General features: G+C 47.2%; 2 protein-coding genes across 9 annotated transcripts in view; one reads left to right on the top strand and one right to left on the bottom strand.

Moving 5' to 3' along the window:
• MED12 (mediator complex subunit 12) overlaps nucleotides 1–22320 on the bottom strand; it is an 820436-nt gene extending 798116 nt beyond the window's left edge. For 5 of the 7 annotated variants that reach the window (XM_086918278.1, XM_086918283.1, XM_086918279.1 and 2 more), the window contains exon 1: nucleotides 21940–22320. In XM_086918278.1, the coding sequence (XP_086774404.1) occupies nucleotides 21940–22038 (99 nt within the window). In that variant the 5' untranslated portion in view covers nucleotides 22039–22320. The remainder of the gene's footprint in view (nucleotides 1–21939) is intronic. The other 2 variants (XM_086918281.1, XM_086918282.1) reach the window with 1 other exon arrangement.
• Nucleotides 22321–22453: 133 nt separating this feature from the next.
• C4_1HXorf65 (chromosome 4_1 CXorf65 homolog) overlaps nucleotides 22454–27735 on the top strand; it is a 180734-nt gene continuing 175452 nt past the window's right edge. Inside the window, exons 1-2 of one of the 2 annotated variants that reach the window (XM_086918286.1) lie at nucleotides 22454–22683; nucleotides 23849–23909. In XM_086918286.1, coding sequence (XP_086774412.1) covers nucleotides 22642–22683; nucleotides 23849–23909 — 103 coding nt within the window. In that variant the 5' untranslated portion in view covers nucleotides 22454–22641. Of the gene's footprint in view, nucleotides 22684–23848; nucleotides 27626–27735 lie in introns of those variants that run through there. The other variant, XM_086918285.1, reaches the window with a different exon arrangement.

The raw sequence follows: 27735 nt of genomic DNA, 5'->3' as shown, positions 1-27735 counted from the left end.
TCCATCCAGCCTCACTTATTCATCCATGCACCTATCCATTCACCCTTTCACTCATTAATGTATGCATCTATCATCCACTCTTCCATGTATTCCTCCATGCATCTGTACATCCACCCGTTCACGTATTCATATATGCATCTATCCATCCACCCTTTCACTATTAATCCATGCATCTATTCATCCACCCATTCACTCACTCTCCCACCCACCCTTTCAAGTCTATTATGGGCCTTTGTCTGCGGACCTGCAGACTGAAGAGGCCCATCAAAAACTCTACAGCTGCTGTAGTTGCTACAGCGGTGTATTCACAATGCCCCTGGTGCAGGCACAAAGTGAGATGAGAGGCCTAGTGAAAGAACAGAATTGGGGGTGGCCTTCGGCCTGCATGAAAGCCCATGGGGAAACTGATGAACTTTAATGTAAGCCTCGATGAAGTAAGGTATGAGAGGCCAAGGGGAGCGGGTCAGGGAAGTGCAGCGGAGGGTGGAGTGGTTCAGGCACCGGGTGTAACATAAGGTGTACAGAAAACACAAAGTGCCAAGGAGGGGTTGCATAAGGAGGGAAATCAAATTGAGTTGAAGATGAGCAGGGATATTGGAGCCCTATGAGGCCCAGGAGCGGAGCAGAGAATACAAGGCAGGGGTCATACAGTTCAAGTCAGAGCAAGAGGTCAAGAGGCACAAAAAGCAGCCTGTTACATGTCATTGCTGCGAGTGTACTGGAGCTGCAGAAGCTCGAAGTGTGTCTCATGCTTGAAGATAATAAAAGGACCAGGGGAGAACCTGGAAGCCACACGAGCTTATCGAGCTGGCTCAAACTTTGAGCTCTGCTTTATCATTTTGTTGTTCTGCTCTGGGGAAATTAAAATGCAGGCCCCAGTTTTGCATTGACCCTTTCACTGCCAATAAACTGCTCGGAGCAACTTATTTACTGGCTGTGACCTACAGGGTTGAACAGCTGTGTATCTTACTACTATAAAACTGTCTACTTGTCCTTTGGACAAAGTGCAAATTAAAACCTCTAGCCCTCCTAAGAAATCTAGATGTCTCGGGCGTCGGGAGATAGGAATTCCTCACCCCTGAAATAATTGCTTTTGTCTCTACTATGTTCTGAATACAGATGCATTGCAGACCTGTATATGACCTATGTGTCAAGCACAAACAGAAACCCTTTCAAGGAATATACAGATGTATCTCCAGCAGCATTGCTAAATAGATCGCTGTACTTTGAGTCGTCAACCATGTTGCTGTTCACAATATCAATAAAGAAATATTATTGAACAAGCATTTACAATGCAACGGTTTCGCCTTTGTAAAAGTTGGAGCTATTAGCATTTTATATGACAAATTTTGTATTTATGTGTTGGTTTTGAAAGCAGATAAACAAATGGCATTGTCATTTACAATGCCAATAGCTTAAACTCTCACTAATGCGAGACCTATTGCATTTGCACACATACACAGAGCACAAACACACACACACACAGAGCCACACACCGACAGAGCCACATACACCGACAGAGCCACACACACCGACAGAGCCACACACACCGACAGAGCCACACACGAGCCACACACACCGACAGAGCCACACACACCGACAGAGCCACACACACAGACAGAGCCACACACACAGACAGAGCCACACACACAGACACTTACAATGCAACGATTTCGCCTTTGTAACAGTTTGAGCTATTGGCATTGTAAATGACAAAGTTTGTATTTATGTGTTGGTTTTGAAAGCAGATAAATAAATGCCATTGTCATTTACAAAGCCAATAGCTTAATCTCTCACAAATGTGAGACCAATTGCATTTGCACACACACACACACACAGAGCACAAACACACACACGGAGCCACACACAGACAGTCACACACACAGACAGAGCCGCACACACAGACAGAGCCGCACACACAGACAGACCATAAACACGACAAACCTATACAAAGACAAATAATCAGCAAGTGTTTTCTTCATGTGGAAAATATATATGCACTTGGTGCTTGGACTCTGGCTGGTAATGGCCCTCTCCAGCTCTTCAAGTTGTCCGGATTTCTTCAGTTTCTTCACCAGGCTCTTTACTGACTTCTCACTCCACTTCTCCTCCTGCCCACCTGGTACTCCCTGCTAGCCTCCCCCACCCTTCTTCCAACCAAGGAGCCTCTTCACTATAGGGGGGGTGAAGGGCAGGATGGACATCTTATCCCCAGAAAAAATAAGTAAGATGTAATAGGGGTTTGCAAGCTGTGACAAGGATGGGGGAAATCCGATGGTGTCTTCAACCTCCGATGGTCGAATTGGGAGAGGACAGTTGGTATGAAATAGTAGTTGTGGGGCCAATTATTGGAAAGGCAAGATTGCCATCTTACCCAAAGGTTGGGAGGGTGTACCCAAGATAGGCACTGAGTGGCTCTGATGGATAGTCCAGGTTGCGGGAAACGTGACAGTTTGACGAAGCAGTGGCTATGTGGGAGCATTTCTTGGTAGGGCAACTTCGCGGAAGAAGTTCTTGGAAAGGCAGTTGCAGGGTCGAGAGCTCTCGAATAAGATGCTACAAGGAGCAATTCCTGGGCGTTGAGATGAAGAATTCGGGAGGAGTAGCCCTGCTGTAATTCGGGAGGTGATGTGGGGCTGTCGGTATAGGAACTATTGGAAAAGTGGTGGTGGGGGCGGGGGGATATGGAAGAACTTTAAGAGGGCTAAAAGAGTCTTTGACGGTTAGAGTTCTCCAGAGGAGGGTGCAGAGTGTGGTCAAGCCCTTGATGGTTGGCCTGCGAAGCTGAAGGGTCCCGGCATGCAGGGGGCATTGAAAAGAAAGTCTATAGCTCAGTTCCGGGTAGACAGCGAGGGAGCTGTTCGGGACAGTGAAGATGAAGCTGGAGGCCGTTAAGAACGAGAAAAGAGTCAGCCGGGACACTGTCTCTGTGAATACCTCTACCCTGCCGGATCCAGGTGGATCCTCTTGTCAGTCGCAATCTTGCCACCTCCTACCCAGCGCACAGCCTGTCGGTCAGTGGTCACTCTCCGCGCGCTCCCCTACGGTACCATGTCAGCTCCCGGCTCGTGCCTTGCTCCCGGCCGCGTACCCAGTGGTCGCGCGCCCTCACACTGTGCACGTGCTGGCCTGTCAGGACCGTGTTCCCTCTCGCCCCTCTGCACCGGTCACTCGCAGCCTTTGGTCACACCCCTCAGTCTCACACTGCGCGCGCCACCTCCTGAGCTGCCTGAGCAGGCACGCGCTTCCTCCTCCTCGGAGCCAACTTCAACTCCAAGCACCAACTTCAGATGACGTCAGTGGGAGGGGCTCGTTCTCGGGACAGTTTCACATTGAGACCTCACTGGCTTCAAGTAAAGGAAACTGTCACCGCCCTTTCACTTTTGTTGTTGAACTCTTTGTTTTACAGTCATAACCTCATCAGCCTGTTGCCGAGGGGGATCGCCCAGCGTGGGACACAGGAGGCGTCAGAGTCGCCTTCCATCACAGGATCCCCGAGGAGACATGAAACCCGCCCACAACAGGCAGACACTGAAACCATGCTGGCTAATAAGCAGAAGGGTCATTGTTACCGTATAACGCCGCCAGGTCTGCTTGGCCGCGCTCTCGAGGTCGAGGTTGGTCAGGGAGTAGTGCGGGCAGCGGCGGCACTGCAGGCAGGAGCTGAGCTGCAGCGTCGCTCTCGGCAGAGCTCTGCTTGCCGGACAGCGAGCAGCACTCCTTGAAGACACGGTGCAAATGACCAAAACATGCCGCCCCCCCTCCCCCCCCAAAAAAAAAAAGAACCGCCCACTGCCGCAATAATGTTCTACAAGGGGCGGAGAGGGGAAAAAAAAAAAAATAAATAAAATCGCCGGCACGCCCACGAATCGCCTCGGACAATGACGGACAGATCTCTCTTCCAAAGGCTAGCCTCCATTTATGGAGCTAGCCAATGGAAGAGAGAGGCGGGACAAAGCCACATACTGTTGTAACATAAGATTTCGCCTGCACGAACGCTGCTGCGCAGCGGACGCCAGGCGAAACCTAAAAATGAGTGCAAACCAAATGTTTCAGGTTCAGGTGCAAGCTAAACTTACATCAGTATATAGCTTTGAGAATTGAGCTCATAACATTTCAACTCTGAGGAGTTATTGCAGACCAGATCCAGTTGTAAAATCGACCCGTCATTGATCTGGAGCAGTGGTTCTGCCACTGGGGGTCCACGGGGCCTACTCATGGAGTCTACGACTACTTAGAAAATTAAACAATATTAACAGATTAATAAAGTTTACATAAATAAAGAAGCAAAATGTAAAATTGAAAATGTTAAGATTTTCTGTAGATGCTAAGGATTTGTAATTAATTGGAGGGTAAAAGTTAAGTTAATGTCCTCAGATAGATTTGTGGGAGCAGCGCAAATGAATTAAACAGAATACAGTATGGAGAACAAGTGGCCTCAATTGAATTTAAAAACGCTCCAAACTGTTCTTTAAAATGTAGATATTTTTAATAGGTTTGACAATTAAATTAAATATTTCATCATTTGTGTACTTAATTGATGAAGTCTTGTTTCTGTATTTTTTGCGGTTCAAATCGTTGCAAATGTTTAGGCCAGAGCCCCAGCTTCCAGGAAGGGCACAGTGGGGGTCGCCAGATACCAATGATTCACTAGGGGTGCCAAGGTTCCAGTAATGATAAGGTGGGTGTCCACAGAAGTTAAAAGGTGAAGAACCACTGATCTAGTGAATGCAATATACTCACAATTACATGACAAACAAACAAGGGATCTGAGACATAGTAAGATTATGTAATTTGCCCATGAATTACACAATGTGGTCAAGTGGGGATGGTCAGAATGGATGGTCTGAATGACCCTTAGTTTGTATTTTTGGGTTTATTTACAGGAACATTTCTGGAAACTAGCGAATGCTAGAAAGTAAAATTCCAAAGTAATTCACAAAATCCTTCTTCAAAAAACAAATAAGTGAAAGAGCAAATGGTACAGTTAGAGCAATCATATCTTGAACTCTCTCTCCTGTGCCAGAATGTCAGCATAATTAAAGTGCTGTCAGAGGGCCAGGCCTACCATGTTCTGAAAGCTGGCCCTAAGAGAGCCCATTCCTAAACTGTGCCTCAGCATACTCACAGCACTCGTACATTCGGAGTTGCATAGAATCATTAAGGTCACATAATCAAAGCTTTGCTAGAAGACAAACCCTGCATAAATATGAGCCCTAACATAATCCGAGAAACTGTTATAATGAGAAAACGTGCGATGACCCGTAACCTTGCTGCATCACATCAAATAGAACCATTTTTTGTTTTGTTGTTACAGGTCAATACATTTTTAAGCATTCTCCTCCTTGGTCGGGGAATGTATAAAAGTCCACACTCATGGACCCAGTAGCTCACTCCATTCACTTCACTACACAGACGTAGTGACACAAGTATGGTAAGAGCACAGTAATGAAACTTTTTACATGGGTACACCCAGAAACCCACACTCGTTCATTCAAACACGCGGAATATCATGCTACCAGTCGGCATAGTTGCTGCCGGGGTATGAAACAAATATATAGATGGAACTAAAACATACTGTGGGCAGGATGGTGATCCAAGCACTTTACGCATGCCTCAGTTCCACAGTGGGCGTATAACGAGCATAACTGTGGAAAGGGGCTGCCAGTTCCTCGTTGCGCCACAATAACAAGGTCTGGAACCATGTACATCACCTACTTTACTGTAGCCGGGGAGCTGGCACTAGTTAGTACCGGGTATGTGTATGAATGAAGTAACTTCTAGGGCTTTGAGCAACTATAGATTTCCTTATATAGATTTTATTGAGCATACAAATGGTACTCTCTTGACCTAGAAAGCTAGCAGGTGGATGGAAGCAATAACCTGACGGGCATACAGAGGCTGGAAACATATACAGTTTATTGAGCATATGAAGATGATACTATTGGCTTAGAGCAGCTACCAATATCTATATCCGGAACATGGAAGCTGGCTTTATTTGTTATGGACAATGGATTTTGACAGAGGGAACCTGGCAGTACCTGTACCAGGCACATGGGAGCTCGTAGTACCTTTTACTGGGATAGGGGACTGAACATACTTGGTGCTTCACTTACTTTCTTGAATGTATTCAGATAACAAACAAAAAGCAAATGAAACTTGCCTAAGTTAAGAGCCATAATACCAAATTTGTACAGAATGCAGTGTATTTAAAGCACCCCTGCCTGCTGTGGAAGCATGGAGGTATTCTTAACTTCGCTGATGGCTAGTACTTTACCCATGGAAACCATTACAAGAGAGACCAACTGTTGAAGTAATCCATCCTCCCACAGAATTACTGCTATTTTGTAGCTCTGAACTGAAGATGAGCCGACCCTGCTGATCCAGCTCCGTCCATACATGTGGACTTCAGAAGAGGCGCTGCAGCACGAAACCATCTTTAAAGCCCTCTATCCCCCACGCCCTGTCGGCCCCAGTCTCCTACCATTCCATGGTCATAAGAGAAGAGAAGGTTAGAGATGCCGCTCTGGAAATGACCAGACACAGTTGTTGGGATCTTGATAAAGGCAAGTGCTGAGACTCTGTCCTCAAGGCACAGGAGTCTGCACCCAGCTAACAATCTCTTGATTTTAGCAACCCTTGCATTGCCTGGGTGTCAAGAACCTTCTCAGGAAAATGCCATGTTGGTGCCACGTTCGTCTGTTGCTTGACTCCCTTGTTTTTGTGGGAGCAAGCATCAATCAGTCTCCAGACTGGAACTGGTGCAAGAGTCTTGTCATTCACTCGAGGTCTTCAACATCCTGTTGATTAAAGAAGTTGTCCTGATTCCAGAACCGTTAGAACTGTTGTTCTACATCTGGAACTTCCCACGAAATCGCAGTTTGAAAGTAGACTGCAACTTTAACTGTAAGTCGTCAGTAGTTGGAAGGAATCATGAAGTAATCCTTGTTTGAGGGAAACTCACTTCTCCAAACAACTGCCCCTGCATCAGTCACTTGAGACACAGTTCATTAGTTCAGAACCTACAGTGAAACAAATAAGGATGCTAAATCCTTTCTTAACACCTTTAGCCCCATCCTCGAAACAAAAAAATACTATGCAGACCAGCTGAACCTGCACCGGGTCTCACCTTGAACTGTATCCAGTGTCGCTGACCACCACATCCCAAGTGGCCCAACTAGCTTAGCACTGGAACGTGGTCTCATACTGGTTTCTTTTTCTAACAAGAAATCTGGTCTTTTGGGTTAGGAATGAGACTGCCCTATGGTGGGAGAGGTTTCAATTTTTGAGACGTTCTCTGCTGCCTGGGCCCATACCAACTGCTGCTATCCCTTGCAATAAGGAACACTCCGCCTAGCACACTTAATCACTAAGAAACAGTGATCAAATCAACGAACCGAGTCACAAATGTTTCGAGAGATTGCAGAGAACTAGCGATTTCTGGCCACAAGATAACATCTACTCCATTATCCACCCTACTGCTGATACCATGTTTATCATGATGCAACAGCTGATGCTGCGCACTGGATTAGCCCACGCATGAAATTAGAATACCTTGAAAAGAACCGCAAACCACATGGTCGCTCTTATTTTATTTCACTATTAGCCAAGAGATTTATCTACTCTTGAGCTCACAAGGCACCCCAGGAAATAGATCACAGTTCACAATAAGCTTCGTTGAGGAAGTCTAACCTGGAAGAGAACTGGAGCGAGGCATGGAGCCACTGAACAGCAAAAAGACATTCTCTGGTGGAGCTGTGCCTTACCAGAGAAAAAATGCATGTGAAGGCTTTAGCCTCGTGAAATGCAGGATTGTGATAAGGAATTGACCACATCATGGTGTACATAGCTAAAGAGGTGTAGGACTAAGACGGGAGATCCGTACAGCCTCAGGCCTCACACTGCATATATGATTTAATGAGGTTCTAGCACAGCCTTTACTAAGGAGAGGGGGCAAGAGCCCCCTCCAACCCCCCAAAGCAAAGCTGGAAGTTGAGGAAGAGGAGAGCACTGGGAAGCTCGGTTTGGGCAAAGGTATTGGGTGGAGAGAAGCCGGCAGCATCAGAAAAACAAACTTTGGCAAAGTTAATAGGTCTCATGTATGTGAGACCTATTGACTTTGTCAATGTGTTTTGGCCATGTTGTACAGCAGGACTAAAATCTAGGGGGAAAGCGTGATGACTCGGCCAGCACTGGCCGAGTTATGGAGTTTTGTTCTGGCATGGGGGGGCCAAGTGACACCGAAGGCGGGGTCAGCAACATCAGGGGTGTGGGGAAAGGGGTAACAGGTCAAGCAACAGCACAGGAGAGGGGGGGAACTGGGCAAACAACAATAGAGTAGAAACTGAGTGTAGACAGCCTACAAACATAAGCACTATTGGGGAGTGCTGCATGTACAAGAAAAAATAGTGTGGGTAGAAAGCGTGAGCAAAGGACACTCAAAGAATCAAAGCAGGAGTTGGTCTACACTCCAGGGGAGGGAGAAACACACTAAGAGGAAGTGAAGCCGGCATGCGCTGGCCACTCAAGAGCCTGCAATGAACAGTGACGATTAAGTCAGCCAATGGTAGGCAGTGAATGGGCTCTAAGCCCCCTATGAGAAGGTGCACTGGAATTATGCGGCAGGAGAGGGCAACATTATGTGGCAGGTTTGAGTAAATTATGCAGCAAGAAAACACAAATTAGGGAGCATAAAGAGGCACATTTTGAAACAGTATTTCCTTCATTTTGTCATTTTTACATTTGGAAAACACTGTCTCGGTATTGGTTGCACCTCATTAGTACCAGTTTAATACCCAAATAAAGCTTAAGCAACAGAAAGGTGACCAGTAAAGCTTTGCAAAATGAATCAGTTGTCACTGAGTTTTTTGCAACTTTTGAACCGTTTGAGTTCAAAACAATTTTTTTTTTTGTTAAAATATTTAGATTATGCAGCAGATGTTGGGCTGTGTGGCATATGCGGCAAATCTATAATTATGCAAAAATCGTATCAGCCGCACCATTGCATAATTAATTCCTGTGGCCTTGTCTATAAGCTAACAAAATGTCTTGCAAGTGACATCTTTACATCATGCCATCAATAATAGGCACTACAACATAAAAATATAGCAATATATTTACAGCAAAACGTGGGAGAAAATACATTCTGTCGCTTGTCACTGTGTGCCTTAAACCATCGTTCTTGAAATATTAATGTAATGTCTTGTCCCGAGCATGCCACTGCGCTAAAACCTAACCAGTTAACTTCCACCAGTCTAATATGATGTTGGCCTTCAGGATAGGTTACCCAGCGGCATCCTAAAAGATACGCTGTTAAGCTAGAGAGAGTCGGTGGCAACCACTGAATGACATTTGCTGGCTGGGGTGCTTTTCCTGCTTCAATTCAAAACATTACTTCCCACGAATTCAAAATGTTACAGAAATACACAAACTATGTAAAAGCATCACGAAAACTACAACAGCAAGTACAAGAAGGACTGGCTAATCAATAAGGCTGGCTTGCATTTGGATTACTGGCTAAAATATTTATCAAACGCCTACTGTAGAGAAACTAAAAACAAAACCGGTTTACTTTTTCCATATAATACATAGATACAGAATTTAAAGTGTGATGATTCGGTCTGATCTTGAGATATAAAATCGTAGCTCATGTTTTGCAAGCGAAGCTTTTCGGAGGAGGCTAGTGATACACTCATCAGGAGGTGAGAGGTTAATACTCAGATGGGTACTGGGCAAGGAATTATGAATACCGTGGTTTCCCTACAATAAATCAGGCCAGTGGTCAAATAGATTTAGGCCTTTGCAATCCCTGGATGAAAATGAATGACTACCCCATTTAAGTCACAGTTATGATGGGACGGTCAGTCAGATGTCCATCGATCGCACTGAACAAAGGGGTCAGGGAACTCAACATGTGAAAGGGCCCCCAACTCCATTACTAACACAGGATGGGTGTGAACAGGGGGTCAGACTTATGAAGAATGACGAATTTAGTTTAAATACGCAGGGCAGTAAAGTAGTGAAGGTTCAAGGGGGAAGGAGGAACATTTTGTCCTGGAATGTTGCAGGTTTGGCGGAAAAATTGGAAAACATTGAGTGGAGGAATTACATAGGTGGCTTTCACATTCTAGCTTTCCAAGAAACGTGGGCAGTCAATTCCTCTCCCTATCAGATAGAGGGCTACAAGTGCTTCTTTGTTCCAGCCCAAGAAAGTAGTGCAGGAAGGGCCAAGGGTGGGTTAGTTATTTATGTTGAGCTTAACGTAGAGGGGAAATAGACAACACCAGTCTGGACATCACATACCCTCCAAGCAATAACATTTCAAGGGCAAGGGTTAAAACTGCAGCTGTTTAATATCTACAATTCAGGACCTATAAATGGGAATAATGAAATCCTGCAAGAATTAGATGATAGACTCACTTATGAAGCCGAACACAGGAAGGAGGGGGGTGAACCAACTGTGGTACTTCTGGGAGATTTAAATTGTCACCTTTGTCCAAACCTGATCCCTGTTACAGCTGACTGGGATGCGTACCCAATTAAGAAGGGGCCACAACTGGAGCATAGTAAGGAGGGAACGATAATAACTAAGGTACTAGACTCCCACTCATTGGCACACAAGATTGACCTGATTGCCCCTGGTCCTGAAGGCACGCTTATCCCAACATTTAAAGGAAGGGGATGCTCCTCTATTATAGATTTTATAATGATATCCGTCTTTGCCAAAAACGGGATTTTAGAAACTAGAACTGAGTGGAGCTCCTTCAGCGATCATAACCCCTTAATGCTAGAATTAATTTACATGGGTCGCCTGGATAGGAATAAGCATGAAGATTTTGGGCCAGATGTATCAAGGCTTTTGCGACTCGCAAACGGCCTTTTAGCATGATTTTGTATGTATTAAAAAAAAAAAAAATCGCAATTTAAGGAATCGCAAAAAATTGTGATTCCTTATTTTGCCATAGCATTTAAGGAATCGCAATTTTTGCGATTCGTTAAATGATATGTATGTAACATTTTGAAATTGCGAATTTGTGTTAAGAAATCGCAAATTACAACTAACTTGTAGTTGGTGGTAATTTGCGATTTCTTTTCAAAATGCCCTATTTGGCATTTGTGAGGGAGGCATGTGACACACATACATGCCCATAGGGCATGTATGTGTGTCACATGCACACACATGTAAATTTCAGGGGTGCAGCAGGGTGTCTTTGAGACACCCCTGCACCCTTGAAATAATTCTCAAATTGCGATTAGCAAATTGCGAATTCACAATTTGAGAATTATTGCACTATCATTCTTATGGGCCTCCTGGCCCATAGGAATGCATTGGAAATTATTCTTTATTTGCGAATTCGCAAAAAGCGAATTCGCAAATAAAGATTATTAAGGAATCGCTAAAAAAATAGGGATTTTGTACATACATTCCATTTTGCGAATTCTAAATAGCGATTTGCAAAAAATCGCTATTTAGAATTCGCAAAAAGGAATCTTGATACATCTGCTCCATAGTTCTTAGGCCCACGGACCAAGGGAGGCGATTAAGATGGGCGAAAATCAACTTGCATGATTTTTATAGCAAACTACTAGAAAAAGGCAAAAAATATGTCGAGGACTGCTTAGATCCTTCAATAGAGGGTACTGAGCTAGTGGCGACTTTTGGGTTGTTAACCAAACTGGCAGACTCCTTATTGACAGCAAAGGGTCCGAGAAAGATCAGTATACAGCCAAGATGGTTTAATACCAACTGTTCTAGAGCTTTAAGGAATTTAAAAGCAAGCCTGAAAGCTAAACCTAGGGACAAGGTTGAAGTAGCTAAATGCAGACAACTGTATAAACTAAAGGTAAAAGTGAGGAAGACTACTCTTCAAGCAGAAGTCTGGGCTGACTTAAGAGAGGCAGGAGAAAATAGAGACTTCACAGAATTTTGGAGGATTGTAAACAGGCCCTGTTTTCAGGACTGTAATGCTCCGGTCATTAGCACTAATATCCTCCCTGAGCAATGGGTCTCCCACTTTGAAGGTCTCTATAACAATAGCAAGGAAACTATTCAAGAAGGGGGCTGGGATGGTACACGGTGCTCAGAAGTAGAGCTCTCATTAACAGAGGTAACTAAGGCAATTCACGGCCAGACCCCGAATAAAGCCCCAGGGCCCGATGGGACCCCCCCAGACCTATACAGAAGTAACACTGACCTGTGGGCGCCAATTCTGACGAGGGTTTTAAATGCGGCTATTATATCAGGCCTCCCCCGATCTTGGTCTACAGCATTAATTGTCCCTAGCTTCAAGAAAGGGAGTATGGATGATCCGAAATGCTATAGACCTATATCGCTAATTGATATCTCAGCTAAGATATTGGGCCGGGTGGTACTGAACCGTCTTATGGCCTGGACGGAAGAGAAACACACTATAGCTGATACACAGTATGGGTTTAGAATGGGGAAATCGACCAGTGCCTTAATTTGTACTTGTTATCCGCTAAGTATACTAAAGCTAGCAATGGCAGTGTCTATATGGGGTTTATGGACTTGGCAGCGGCCTTTGACAATGTGAATAGGAATAAGTTGTGGGCCATGATGTTTGATTTGGGAATTGACCCGGGTCTCAAACATTTTAAAAGAATTGCACTGGAACACCACTGCTAGGGTCCGCTTTAGCAGAGAGGGGGGACTGACTGACCCTTTTCCGTGCACAAGTGGAGTAAGGCAAGGGTGCATCCTTGCACCCTTTGTATTCTCTTTGTACATCAATGAGCTTGAAAATACCCTCAGTGCATAGGAAGTAGACTGCCCCAAAGTAGGAACGCGTCAAATTCTGGTACTGTTGTACGCGGATACGCGGTCCTACTTGCACGAACTGCCAGGAGTCTCCAATATCTTGTGGACGGTTTTGTTAAGTTCGTAGAAAATCTAGACCTATCGGTGAACCTAAGCAAATCCTTCGTCATGGCGGCAGGTAAAAAGCCCTCTAAGAAATTTCCGTTTAAAATAGGGATTCACAGATTGGACTCTGTAAGCATTTTTCCCTACCTGGGTCTTTTGTTCGATGGTGAGATTCAGTTTAGCGCCCTAATTGAGGAACGTTGTATGAAGTTGGTTTCTGCAAATGGTGCCATTTTAAATTTTGCACGTAGGCTGGGCCGCTGGTCCCCCGAACAAGTGATGTGTTTATATGGCTCGATAAGCACGGCAAAGGCTATATATGGTGCCGAGGTTTGGGGCTTTAGGGACTCTAAAAAATTACAGCTGGAGGAAGATACATTTCTCCGGAGAATCCTAAAGATCTCTCAGGCTACTCCTCCTGAGATTGCCCATAGGGAACTTGGTCCCCCATACATCACAGATTTGATAAAAATGAGGCCAATTATGGCATGGCTCAGAATCTGGATCAATCCAGAGGCGGGGCTGAGTAGAGAAATTGTTTCAGATTGTCTGCAAAGGGATAAGTGCCTGCATATCCCATGGCTAAATTTTGTGATAAGTACATTAGACTCCATTGGCCAGCATTCGCTTTTTAGTAATCCCTCCACGATAACCTCCAATTGTAAAGCACTAGTCAGGAAACTGCTGATGGAAAATTTTAACATGAGTAGAGCAGGTACCGAGTCATCAAAGCGTTCAGTAGTGGCCCATTCCTTAATTGACAACGGGGTGGGTATGGAACCCTATTTATGGCTGATTCACAATCAGCAGGACAGGTTTCTAATGTGCAGTTTTAGGCTCAATCTGTTACATAACATATCTTATCCTTCTGGTTTTACCGTAACGATTGAGCAGAAGGGTGCCTGCGGCTGCGACAATAGGTCTCCGCAGGACACCCTTCATTTTGTACTTCTTTGTCCTTTTTATCAGGCCCCCAGGCGCAGTTTTCTAGTTGATATTTTAAGAGAGAAAAAATTGCGTCATGCTAAAGCTGCATTACTCTTTTTACAAAGAGCAAGTGATACTCACACTTTATGTTCGGTGATAAGTTTTCTAAAAATTGCTGTTAGGCTAAGGAACAAACAGGATTAAGCTATAATATATTTAAAATGTGTATTCTCTATATGAATTTTATCAGTTATGTATCTGTTTTTATCTTTTTAAACTTACATATAGTTCATTATTGCAATGTAATGAATTTTTATAACTTGTATTTTTATGATGGTTTTTATCATCATCGAAATAAAGATTTACTGAACTACAACAGCAAGTACAAGAAGGACTGGCTAATTAATAAGGCTGGCTTGCATTTGGATTACTGACTAAAACTTTTTTATCAAACGCCTACTGTAGAGAAACTAAAAACAAAACCGGTTTACTTTTTCAATATAATACATAGATATAGAATTTAAAGTGTGATGATTCGGTCTGATCTTGAGATATAAAATCGTAGCTCATGTTTTGCAAGCGAAGCACTTCGGAGGAGGCTAGTGATACACTCATCAGGAGGTGAGAGGTTAATACTCTCCGGGAGCAAAGCCTAAGCCAACTCTATTGTTATATTCTGTCATTTTACAAGGATGCAACATCTATGTATATGTTAAAGAATAGTAACAATAGGCAGCAGTGCTGTCAATCAAGCCAGCCCCAAAAAGATATGATAATGAATAGATACAACCTAGGCGCGAAAGTGCATTTACTATAGTCAAGCTGGCAATATCATGCACCTGCTGATCCTGCTTTCCTTCAGCTCACTCACATGGGGTCATAATAGCGAGATCTGTAGGCAACAGCATTTTATTTGAACGTCAAACAGAAGGTCAACTAAAGGCCTAGAATAACCTACGATGTCACAAGTGAACAGGGAAGCTCAACGCACATAGAAGAGGGAGAGAGAGAGTGTTGTTGCGGTTTAGTGTCTTCACAGCAATACCCAGAACACAGAAGTGGATGATCCAATTGATGTGCGCTCTCTTCCGGCCCACAGCGTACATTTTCTGGATGGCAGAGCACATTAATAAGGAGAACTAGCCTGCTTGATCTCTTGGCAACGCTATGCATGCTCACCCATCAACATTCTATTAACATGCTTGGCATTAAACAAAACTGCATCACAATGGCTCTCATTCTACATCCCCGCCAGTCAACAACTCATCCAGATAAACACTATGTTTAACCTAGAAGTGCTGCCACCTGGATGGCTGGTCACCTACTAGACTATCAAGATGTTCGTCAGTTATGCAATATCATCACGGAAATGTAGTGACGTGTAACTATGACGAAATGTGGTATCATTTTTAGGTCCCCTGGCGTTGAACCGCGCGAAAGCGTGGTCTCCCCAGAGACCTATTGTGAGCGACTGCTTCCAGGAGAGGGGACAGGAGCTGGCCGCGCGCTGGGGAATGGAGCAGGCCACGCGAACGCGCTCTGTGGCCAGCTCCTGTCTCCTCTCCTGGAAAGCTCCAAAACCACGCATGCGCACACACAGACAGATAGTCCCCACTGTCTGCTCTCCCCATGTGCACACACACAGAGACACAGTCCCCACGTCTGCTCTCCCCTCTAGCAGCCATCGCTCTTCAACCATGATTCAGTGCTCCCCCTAGCCACACACTTCCCCGGGCACAGCAGACTCGCTTGTTGTTTATTGACGCGGGTTTGAACTTAAGCTTCTTATGTTCAGCTGAGCGAGCGCCGCTGGATAACGCATATAGCACCAAGAAGCCCCGCCAGCCACACACAGGGCCCTGGTCGCATATTGTTTGCGCGGTAAATTTAACCGCAAACTTCATGTGCGACAGCATCGTACCGAGTCACGAAACAAGGTTAAAATGAGTGAGCATGCAGTAAAAAGAGGGGATAGGCGTGTGTGTGACACTATTCCACATACAAACATTAAATAATGTTTTTTTGTCAAGTTCGACCGCGCAGTGCTGTAAGCAGTCTGTGCACGGAGGACGGGGCTCTCCTGTTTCGGCCATGTTGTTGTCGGCGGCCAGACATGGAGGAGCGGGCAGTCCTGCAGGCGCCGGGCTCCATCCGCTGCTTGGCGTGCCCGGGCTGGTGAGGCGGGCTCCGCCTGATCCCTGGTCGTTCCCAGCAACCTCCCGCGCACAGGCTGAGGCTCCGGACGGGTGCATCGGAGCCGGTCGGACCTGGGAGCTTCCAGCAGGTACTGAGAGCTGCTGGGCCTGGGGAGATGGGGGCTCCAGGCAGCAGTGGCGGAGGGGCAGCAGAAACCTCCAGATTCCTGCAGCACTTGTTCGTATTATTATTTATCACTTTAGCGCCTGACAGTGTGAGTGTTGTGGCTAGCGCAGTCTCAGTGCTTGGATTCCAACAGCCCTCTGCCTCCATCCTTCTGGCGGGACATTTCCTCCTGGTGCACATGTTTTGCAATGTACATCTCTGTATTGTATTGCAATCGTTATATAGTGCTTACTATCCGTATGTGGGGTTCCGAAGCACTTGGCAACATGGGTAGGACGCTACACCGTCTGTGGTTGGAAGGGTCGTGTCTTCGTTGTGATCCTGTGTGGGAAGTGTTTCCTTCTCGTGCGTGGGTGAAGGCCACTGAGGTGCGGTTGTTGTGTTGTAGGACACCGCATTTAGCAGAGTGTGAGATGAAAGTGTGAGACTGGTGCACCGGTTCCAGAAACCTGGCAGCCTTGAGCAGCTCTGCAGGTCCCTTTATGGCAGAACTCTTCAAACTGTGCTTTCAAAGAATGCCTTTTAGTAATGGGTAATCAGGCTGTACCTACTGCAAACATTTTAATAAGTCCAATAAAAGGACACGTTCCCATTGGTGAAGCAAACAAAAGTGTGAATGGCAGACTGCATCCCAATTATGACTCTTATTTTACTAAAGATGTATGGGGGTTCGTTTTCTTTGCTCGCATTGGGTCTGATGGCACCCTTATTGCAGTGAGGCTGCAGCGTGTGGGAGATCCTTTCTTTAGGTCGAGCCTAAGGCATGCAGTAGTGGAGTACGGAATAGAAGCCCTGCCCACTCTCCGCCTATATTTGTAATTGGCTTGCGTCATTGTCCTTCGTAAAAGCTGGCTTCCGATTCATTATTAGGCTTATGAGTCCAGTGCCTAAGGTGCATCATCAGAGCTGTGTGAATAATAACTGTGTCAGCCCCGTGCGTGAGGTGCATCATCAGAGCTGTGTGAATAATAACAGCTGTGAGCCCGTTCCTGAGATGCATCATTAGAGCTGTGTGAATAACAACTGTGACCCCGTGCGTGAGGTGCATCATCAGAGCTGTGTGAATAACAACTGTGACCCCGTGCATGAGGTGCATCATCAGAGCTGTGTGAATAACAAATGTGAGCCCGTGCGTGAGGTGCATCATCAGAGCTGTGTGAATAACAACCGTGAGCCCCGTGCCTGAGGTGCATCATCAGAGCTGTGTGAATAATAACAGCTGTGAACCCCGTGCCTAAGGTGCATCCTCAGAGCTGTGTGAATAATAACTGCGTCAGCCCCGTGCGTGAGGTGCAGCATCAGAGTTGTGTGAAAAACAGCTGTGAGCAACAGCATACTCTTGCTCACCAATTCAAAGTTTGCTAAAAAATTTATGCAACGCATTCTCATACACAATGCCAATAACTCAAACTTTAATGCTGCAAGACCTATTGCATTGTAAATGCTTGTTTATTTTTTGGTTTAAATAAAAATGTTAAAAAATAATGGATGGACAACTAGGGGTGACAGGTCAATCTTCATAAATAATAAAAAATCAAAACAACCACGAAATAGGTCTTCATTAAAAAGTATGAATTAAAAAGGGAACCATATTCCTTTAAATGTGTGTGTTCCCACGTTTCACAGCAAGACCACTAAAGAGTGTTCAACTACCAGGAGAGAGTTTCCGAGAGGCAACCACAGCAAGCCACAAACCACTAATGAAAGCTCAACTACTCCAAGACGGATTCTGACAGGCCCCCACAACTAGCTACAAACCACTAAAAAACCTTAATCCTAAAACTCCAAACACAGTCAACGTGGCTGGGAATGTGGTTCTAGCCCAAGCCTAACTGCTGATGTTCATCCTTGAAGCCCACTAACTGGCTTTCAACACCAGAGTGCCTGCAGCTAGAGCCTACAGCCTCTGAAAGGTTCTTTCTAACCCTTCCTTCTAAACTGCCACAAAGAGTCAAACGGCGGAACCTGCCGCCGTTCTCTACAGTCTAATAAAGAACCTTTCTCTCGTACATCAGAGTCTATGTACACAGCCTCTTTAGAGTCCTAAGTAGCCTGGGCTTCAGCTTACACTCAAGAGCAGATGACATGTTTCTGTCTCTGGCACAGGCCTCATCTGTCGCTCCTGCCCTCCTCCCTTACCGCTCCCACCTCCTCCCTATAAACCAGCTTTCTAAGCTGCTCCCACTTTTTTCCATTAACTCAGCCTCCCTCCACGAAACCCTTTACATTGCCACATCAATCTATTCTACAGCCTTTACTCCCAGTGCTCCAGGTTCTCTTCCAATGCCACAGCATCTCCTCTATTGCCCCAGACTGCCCTCTCCTCTCCTGCCCCAGGCTCTTCTCTCCTGCCCCAGGCTCTTTCTCCATCAATGTCAGTCTCCCTTTACTGATCGAGGCGCCTGTCCAAACTTTAACCACTGCCTCAGCACCCCATCATTGTAAAGGCCTCTGTGATGCCCGTTTTTTTTTTATCGTACTGCAGTCTGATTTGAACTCCATAACACCCCCAGGCCTACACTCACCTTGACCAGGCCTACACTCACCTTGACCAGGCCGACACTCACCTTGACCAGGCCGACACTCACCTTGACCCAGTCTCTCATCCACTGCCTCAGCTTCCCTTCCACTCACTGCCTCAGCCTACACTCACCTCGACCCAGCCTACACTCACCTCGACCCAGCCTACACTCACCTCGACCCAGCCTACACTCACCTCGACCCAGCCTACACTCACCTCGACCCAGCCTCTCATCCACTCACCTCGACCCAGCCTCTCATCCACTCACCTCGACCCAGCCTCTCATCCACTCACCTCGACCCAGCCTCTCATCCACTCACCTCGACCCAGCCTCTCATCCACTCACCTCGACCCAGCCTCTCATCCACTCACCTCGACCCAGCCTCTCATCCACTCACCTCGACCCAGCCTCTCATCCACCCACTGCCCCAGCCTCTCATCCACCCACTGCCCCAGCCTCTCATCCACTCACTGCCCCAGCCTCTCATCCACTCACTGCCCCAGCCTCTCATCCACTCACTGCCCCAGCCTCTCATCCACTCACTGACCCCCAGCCTCTCATCCACTCACTGACCCCCAGCCTCTCATCCACTCACTGACCCCCAGCCTCTCATCCACTCACTGACCCCCAGCCTCTCATCCACTCACTGACCCCCAGCCTCTCATCACTCCCTGCCCCAGCCTCTCATCCACTCCCTGCCCCAGCCTCTCATCCACTCCCTGCCCCAGCCTCTCATCCACTCCCTGCCCCAGCCTCTCATCCTTCCACTGCCTCCAGCCTCTCTTCCACTGCCCCCAGCCTCTCTTCCACTGCCCCCAGCCTCCTTTCCACTCACTGCCCCAGCCTCCTTTCCTCTCACTGCCCCAGCCTCCTTTCCACTCACTGCCCCAGCCTCCTTTCCACTCACTGCCCCAGCCTCCTTTCCACTCACTGCCCCAGCCTCCTTTCCACTCACTGCCCCAGCCTCCTTTCCACTCACTGCCCCAGCCTCCTTTCCACTCACTGCCCCAGCCTCCTTTCCACTCACTGCCCCAGCCTCCTTTCCACTCACTGCCCCAGCCTCTTCTCCACTCACTGCCCCAGCCTCTTCTCCACTGCCCCAGTCTCCCCTCCACTGTTCCAGCCTCCTCTCCCCTGTTCCAGCCTCCCCTCCACTCCCTGCCCCAGCCTTTTCTCCACTGCCCCAGCCTCTTCTTCCACTGCTCCAGCCTCTCTTCCACTGCCCCAGCCTCTCTTCCACTGCCCCAGCCTCTCTTCCACTGCCCCAGCCTCTCTTCCACTGCCCCAGCCTCTCTTCCACTGCCCCCAGCCTCTCTTCCACTGCCCCCAGCCTCTCTTCCACTGCCCCCAGCCTCTCTTCCACTGCCCCCAGCCTCTCTTCCACTGCCCCCAGCCTCTCTTCCACTGCCCCCAGCCTCCTTTCCACTCACTGCCCCAGCCTCCTTTCCACTCACTGCCCCAGCCTCCTTTCCACTCACTGCCCCAGCCTCCTTTCCTCTCACTGCCCCAGCCTCCTTTCCTCTCACTGCCCCAGCCTCCTTTCCTCTCACTGCTCCAGCCTCCTTTCCACTCACTGCCCCAGCCTCCTTTCCACTCACTGCCCCAGCCTCCTTTCCACTCACTGCCCCAGCCTCCTTTCCACTCACTGCCCCAGCCTCCTTTCCACTCACTGCCCCAGCCTCCTTTCCACTCACTGCCCCAGCCTCCTTGCCACTCACTGCCCCAGCCTCTTCTCCACTCACTGCCCCAGCCTCTTCTCCACTCACTGCCCCAGTCTCCCCTCCACTGTTCCAGCCTCCTCTCCCCTGTTCCAGCCTCCCCTCCACTCCCTGTTCCAGCCTCCCCTCCACTCCCTGCCCCAGCCTTTTCTCCACTGCCCCAGCCTCTTCTTCCACTGCTCCAGCCTCTCTTCCACTGCCCCAGCCTCTCTTCCACTGCCCCAGCCTCTCTTCCACTGCCCCAGCCTCTCTTCCACTGCCCCAGCCTCTCTTCCACTGCCCCAGCCTCTCTTCCACTGCCCCAGCCTCTCTTCCACTGCCCCAGCCTCTCTTCCACTGCCCCAGCCTCTCTTCCACTGCCCCAGCCTCTCTTCCACTGACCCAGCCTCTCTTCCACTGCCCCAGCCTCTCTTCCACTGCCCCAGCCTCTCTTCCACTGCCCCAGCCTCTCTTCCACTGCCCCAGCCTCTCTTCCACTGCCCCAGCCTCTCTTCCACTGCCCCAGCCTCTCTTCCACTGCCCCAGCCTCTCTTCCACTGCCCCAGCCTCTCTTCCACTGACCCAGCCTCTCTTCCACTGACCCAGCCTCTCTTCCACTGACCCAGCCTCTCTCTTCCCCTGACCCAGCCTCTCTCTTCCCCTGACCCAGCCTCTCTTCCCCTGACCCAGCCTCTCTTCCACTGACCCAGCCTCTCTTCCACTGACCCAGCCTCTCTTCCACTGACCCAGCCTCTCTTCCACTGACCCAGCCTCTCTTCCACTGCCCCAGCCTCTCTTCCACTGACCCAGCCTCTCTTCCACTGACCCAGCCTCTCTTCCACTGCCCCAGCCTCTCTTCCACTGCCCCAGCCTCTCTTCCACTGCCCCAGCCTCTCTTCCACTGCCCCAGCCTCTCTTCCACTGACCCAGCCTCTTTCCACTGACCCAGCCTCTTTCCACTGACCCAGCCTCTCTCTTCCCCTGCCCCAGCCTCTCTCTTCCCCTGCCCCAGCCTCTCTCTTCCCCTGACCCAGCCTCTCTCTTCCCCTGACCCAGCCTCTCTCTTCCCCTGACCCAGCCTCTCTTCCCCTGACCCAGCCTCTCTTCCCCTGACCCAGCCTCTCTTCCACTGACCCAGCCTCTCTTCCACTGCCCCAACCTATTCTTCACTGTCCCAGCCTCCTCTTCACTCAATGCCCCAGTCTCCCCTCCACTGTCCCAGTCTCCCCTCCACTGTCCCAGCCTCCCCTTCACTCAATGCCCCAGCCTCCCCTTCACTCAATGCCCCAGCCTCCACTCCAGTGTCCTTCCAATGCCAGAGCCGCCCTGCAGGTTCTTTGCACTGCTCTACAGCACCCAGCTCTGCCCTCTGTCCTGAGCTCGAGCACTGCCCAGGACTCTGCCCCCTGCCCTGAGCTCGTGCACTGCCCAGGTCTCTGCCCCCTGCCCTGGCCTCGAGCACAGATGCACTGCCCAGGACTCTGCCCCCTGCCCCGACACCCTCTGCCAGCCAGAGCTCTCTTCCCACCTCCAGTCTCCCAGCCGTCCTGGCTTCGTGTTACCCGCCCAGCCCTCCCTGCAGCCTCACCTCCTTCTGCTTGGCGTCCTGCGGGTACACGTCAGGCGGCCCCAGCCGGGGCCGCTTCAGAGGCCGGTGCTCATAACTGAGGATCCCAAAGGCCGCCATCTTTCCAGTCCGGGCGACCGGGGAGCCTGGAGCGCGCCCGCAGCGACGTCACAGCGCGCGCGGCGAGCTCGAGCACGCACTGACGTTGGAGCAGGCCCGGCGTGAACATCTGATCGCTCGGGATGTCACCCGTCAAAACAGTCTCACCACTGGATGGGGCGGTCGGTGACGTCAGCAGGCTGGCCAGTCGAAGGCAGAAGAACCTACCGGCGGGGTCACGGCCCGTGCACTGCGCCTGAAGCCGGGCAGCGGCGGCCATCTTTTATATTGGCAAAACATTCTGTTTACTGTTGTATGTCGTACTGTAATGGGACAGGCCATGACAGTACGTCTTCTATTTCTGTGCCAGCTGCAGGGACGTCACCATGGAATGTTGGGAATGTGTATATATGTGACGTCACCTGTACTGTTTGACAGATGACAGCTGTCTTTGCCACGTTAGTTATCCCGCTCCTGCGGGCCCTTGTTATTTCAATAAACTTATCATCAACACCCCCCATGTCCGTGTGTTGAATACTACAAATGGCGACGAGGGTCTTGTCCAACAAGGGCCAGCAGAGGTTGTAAAAGAATCGGCCGGTGATTGATGACCGAGATCGGTTCATGAAGTTAATGCGGGTAATGAAAACGGAGAAGCAGCAAAAAGTGAGTAGACGGCGCCGGCAAATGAATGCTGATTAAAAAGGAATTGAGTAGTCTACTGCGCGTAAAGGAAGCCTTAACGCTCATACGTGTGGAAGTGAGAAGGTGCAGCGAGTGAGGAGCACGAATTTTCAAGGCCGACGCGCTGGTCTTAGATCTATGAGGAAGCGTAAAAGTTAAAACTGTTGAAAGTACTTGCATGACAGCCGCGCTTTAGGAGTCTGAGGAGGAAATCTTCGCGCGCCTCGGTGTCAGCGCTCAGCTGAGGCGTCAGTCCATTACCTCAGCTGAGACGCGTGAAGCATGCCGGGAGCGCGCTGATTGGTGCGCGTCACAGGTAAACAGCGAGCGGCCATTTTGACTGGTTCTAAACATCGGCTGCACCGATGAAAGCAGTTAAGGCATTTGAAAATATCTCACGAGCAGAGAAATAATATACACGAGGAGACGAATTGAGAGGCACATAAAACAAGTAAGCCACAGAAAATAAAATCGGAAGTAAGGATAAATAATTTTGAGTGGAGAGCACAGTGGAAGTATCCAGGGAAGGAAGTTAAATATAGATAAAATGGCAGAGTGTAATAATATATGTGCTCCTCCGCGTTTCTTGGATGAGCCCGGTAAACCCACCATGAAATGGAAAAAATGGGTGAGGGCTTTTGAGAACTACATTGTTTCTATTGATGGGAAAACTTTCGATGCTGAAAGGAAATGTTCCTTGTTATTCGGACTGTTAGGTAAAGCAGGTCAGGATATCTTTGACAGCCTGCCTGAATACGAAAGTCCACCTGGGACATTTATTCCTTTGAATGAATACCAAGAAGCGTTAAAAAGATTGGAAAGGCAATTTGATGAGGAGAACAATATCATGGTTGCCAGACATAAGTTTGCTCAAAGGAGACAACAAGAAGGAGAGTCTGTAGAAGACTATGTAGCATGTTTAAGGGTCTTGGCAGTGGAATGCGAGTATGAGGAAATGACAGATACTTACATCAGGGACCAAATTGTATTTTACTGTTACACGAAAAAGGTGCAGGAAAGACTGTTAGCATGCAAAAGACCAACTCTGCAAGAGGTCATAGACATTGCCAGAGGCATAGAGAGATCTCTGACTTCCACTAGAGAACTATCTTCTACAGGGAATAATAATAATGTGTTTTATTTACAGGAAAAGAAGAAGGGTGATGGTAAGACATTTGAGAGAAACATGAATGAAAGGAAAATGGGAGGTAAGCAGCTATGCTGTTTTAGATGTGGATCAAGCGACCACTTAGCAGATTTTAAAAATTGCCCTGCGGCAGGGAAGAAATGTATTAAATGCAAGAGGTATGGTCATTATTCAACCCTGTGTAAGACAAAAAGAAGTAGTGGTAACACAAGTATAAATACAGTTGGGAATTTTGATGAGGAGATGTGTGCGAATATTGTTTTGTACATAGAAATGGAAGATGGGAAGATAAAAGGTCCTATTAGCGACGTCAAGATTGGGGAGGTTGAACTGAAATTTACTGCTGATTCAGGTGCCCCAATCACTACTATATCAGATACTCTTTTTGAGGAAAAGTGGAAAGATGTAGAATTAACAGAGTCTGATATGAACCCGAAGGCATTCGGAGAAAAGGACATAAATATGTTGGGGTATTTTGTCGACACAGTAACCTTTAAGGGGAGAGTGATTGAGACAAAGGTCTATGTGGCTGAAAAAGGAAGAATACTAGTAGGATGGAGAGATTTAGCCCAACTGGGGGTGGTTTTAGTCCCGGGGGCAAAAGATCCAGTGATACTGAGGGAGGAATGGATGAATAGTATTTGTGAGGGAAGAGAAGACTACGATTTGAATACTGTTTTACAAAAGCATGATGAAGTGTTCAAAAATGTAATAGGATGTGTAAAGGGGTTCAGTCATGACATCAAATTGAAAGAGAATGCAATTCCATGTAAGCACAAGGTAAGAACAGTGCCTTTATCCGTGAGAAATGAACTAAGGGAGGCATTAGAAAAGTTGAAGGGAGAAGGTGTAATTGAAGAAGCAGAGGAATCTGAATGGGTTTCTGCTATTGTAGTGTCAAAGAAAAAAAAGTCAGGGGACATCAGGTTATGTGTAGACCTGAGATCACTCAATAGGAACATTATAATAAATTGTCATCCTCTACCAAAGATACAAGATATCCTTCAGTCAACGGCAGGGTCAAGATATTTTTCACTCATAGATTTGAAAGCCGCTTACCATCAGGTGTGCCTTTCTGAGAGATCAAAATCATTAACTACATTCATCACGCCGTTTGGAGCATTTAGATATGTGAGACTTCCTTTTGGCCTGGCGTCATCTTCAGGAGTTTTCCAAAAACTCATGGATGTCTTGTTCGGGAAGATGAAAGGGGTTGAAGCCTTTCAAGATGACATTTTATTACATTCAAAAAATGAAAATGAGCACATAAAATTGATTGGAGCAGTGCTGAGGATCTTGAAAGACAAAGGAATGACAGTTGCTAAAGATAAATGCAAATTCATGGCTAAAGAGGTGGAGTATTTAGGGCACGTCCTTACTGCTAATGGCATTTTGCCAAAGGATGATTTGGTACGTGCAATAAGGGAGGCCCCTGAACCTAGGAATAAGGAGACGCTCAAGTCATTCCTTGGCTTGAGCGAGTACTATGCGAAGTTTATCAAAAAGTACGCAGAAATGGTGAGTCCACTCAGGAAACTGCTGAAGAAAAATGTAAAATATGAATGGGACAATGAACAAGTTGAGGCTTTCAGGTCAGTCAAGCAGGAAATAGCCAGAGCGCCAGCACTTAAACCATACGATCCACAACTTGACAACATAGTAACAGTAGATGCAAGCAATGAAGGGATAGGGGCTGTGTTTTGCCAAAGGAAAGGAAATGAAGAAAACACAATAGCTTTTATTTCTAGACAACTAAACGAAACAGAGAGACATTACAGCACTATTGAAAGGGAAACGTTAGCTTGCGTATGGGCTGTACACAAACTCAAAGACTATTTATGGGGTAAAAGTTTCAAACTGGTAACCGACCATAAGCCGCTTGTGTATATGATGGACGGTAAGGGTCGGGGCAACGGCAACGCAAGCTCCAGACTGATCAGACTAATGTCGAAGCTTCAAGAATTCAACTTTCAAATAGAGCACATAAAAGGAGGTAAGAACAGCAGAGCGGATTGCCTATCCAGACTGCCAGTGAGAGAAGAAAAAGATGAGGAAATAGATGACAATGAATGCATAGTTGCGCATATTGACGCGACGGTAATGTGTGAAGGATCAATAGGTGAAAAAGAATGGGAAGAAAGTACAGAGAAAGATACTATTTTGAGGAAGGTGAAAGAGTATGTACAATCTAAATGGCCACATGTAAGGAATGTGCCAAAGGAACTAAAAAATTATCAACATGTGAGTGATGAATTGACTCTCGAAAATGGATTCTTGAAAAGAGGTGAGGTCTTTGTGCCGCCAGTGGGACTCAGGCAGAAAATAATTCAAATGGCTCACAAAGGGCACCCTGGCACCACGGCCACAAGGAACGTTCTAAGAATGCACTATTGGTGGCCGGGGGTGGACAGCGAAGTCAGGAATCTTATTGACAAATGTGAACAATGCTTAAGATCCGACAAACACTGGAGAATGGAGAAAAGTGAATTACAAATGGTGCAGATCCCTAATGGTCCCTGGGCAAAAGTTGCGATTGATTTTGCTGGACCATTCAATGTTTTGGCAAATGAGTGCAAACATCTAATAGTTTTGATGGACTACTACACCAAGTGGGTATGTTACAAATTCGTGAAAATGGTTACTACGGAGGTAGTGATAAAATTCCTAGATAAGATCTTTGAGAGAGAAGGGCAACCAAAGGTCATAGTATCCGATAATGGATCTCAGTTGGTGTCACGAGCTATGGTCGAGTTTCTAGGCAAACGTGGAATAAAACAGGAAAAAACTCCTCTCTACAGTCCTAAGAGCAATGGCCAAGTAGAGAGGATAAACAGGTTCTTCAAAGAGGGAATACAAATGGCAATGGCAAATGGAATGGACGTAAAAGAATTTATTAAAACAAAGATTAATGCGTACAACAATACGCCCAAGGAAGCTACGGGGTTTACTCCGTTTTTCTTGATGAGAGGAAGAGCATGCAACAATGCCATGACACCAAAAATAGATGGATGGGAAAAAACAGCTGTTGAAGCAGGACAAGTATGCGATAAAGAACTAAATGTGAGAGAGAACATAATAAACAAGCAAATGCAGAATAAAACTTATTCTGACAAGATAAACAGAGCTAAGGATAAGACTATCACACCAGGTGATTGGGTGCTCGTGAAAAAGCCTGGTTTGGTGAGCAAAGGAGAATCGAGACTCAGTAAACCAATGAGGGTTGGAAAAGCGTCAGGAGGAGCAGTGTTCGTTGAAGGAGAAGGATGGCGAAGTAAAGACGATATTGTAAAGCTTAAACCAGGTCAAGAGCAAATCATAATGAGAGAGGCTGAAGAGGGAGAAGGTAGTCTAGAGGAGAGTGTCCTGGAATGGGGAGATATGTCTAGTTGCTCAGAGGTGCTAGATCCAAGCGCTAGTCGAGGACAGACTAGGGATTCCAATGGGAAATTCTCCAGACTCTCTTCAGGTTTGGAGGACACTACTTTAACTCAGGAAGATTCCATGATAGAAAATGAATCTATGATTAATGAAAATGTTGTAACTGGTATGAATGATGCGGGTAACAATCTTGATGGGGGGCAAACTTCAAGAACGGGTAGAGCAATTAGATTACCTACCAGACTTAAAGACTATGTTATGGAATAAGTTCAGTTTGTGTTTTCATGGAGGAAGGGAGATGTTGTATGTCGTACTGTAATGGGACAGGCCATGACAGTACGTCTTCTATTTCTGTGCCAGCTGCAGGGACGTCACCATGGAATGTTGGGAATGTGTATATATGTGACGTCACCTGTACTGTTTGACAGATGACAGCTGTCTTTGCCACGTTAGTTATCCCGCTCCTGCGGGCCCTTGTTATTTCAATAAACTTATCATCAACACCCCCC

The sequence above is a fragment of the Lissotriton vulgaris genome, chromosome 4_1 (genome assembly GCF_964263255.1).
Source record: "Lissotriton vulgaris chromosome 4_1, aLisVul1.2, whole genome shotgun sequence".
Classification (NCBI taxonomy): domain Eukaryota; kingdom Metazoa; phylum Chordata; class Amphibia; order Caudata; family Salamandridae; genus Lissotriton; species Lissotriton vulgaris.
The sequence above is the reverse complement of the archived record's forward strand: the minus strand, read 5'-3'. Positions and strand labels throughout refer to the sequence as shown.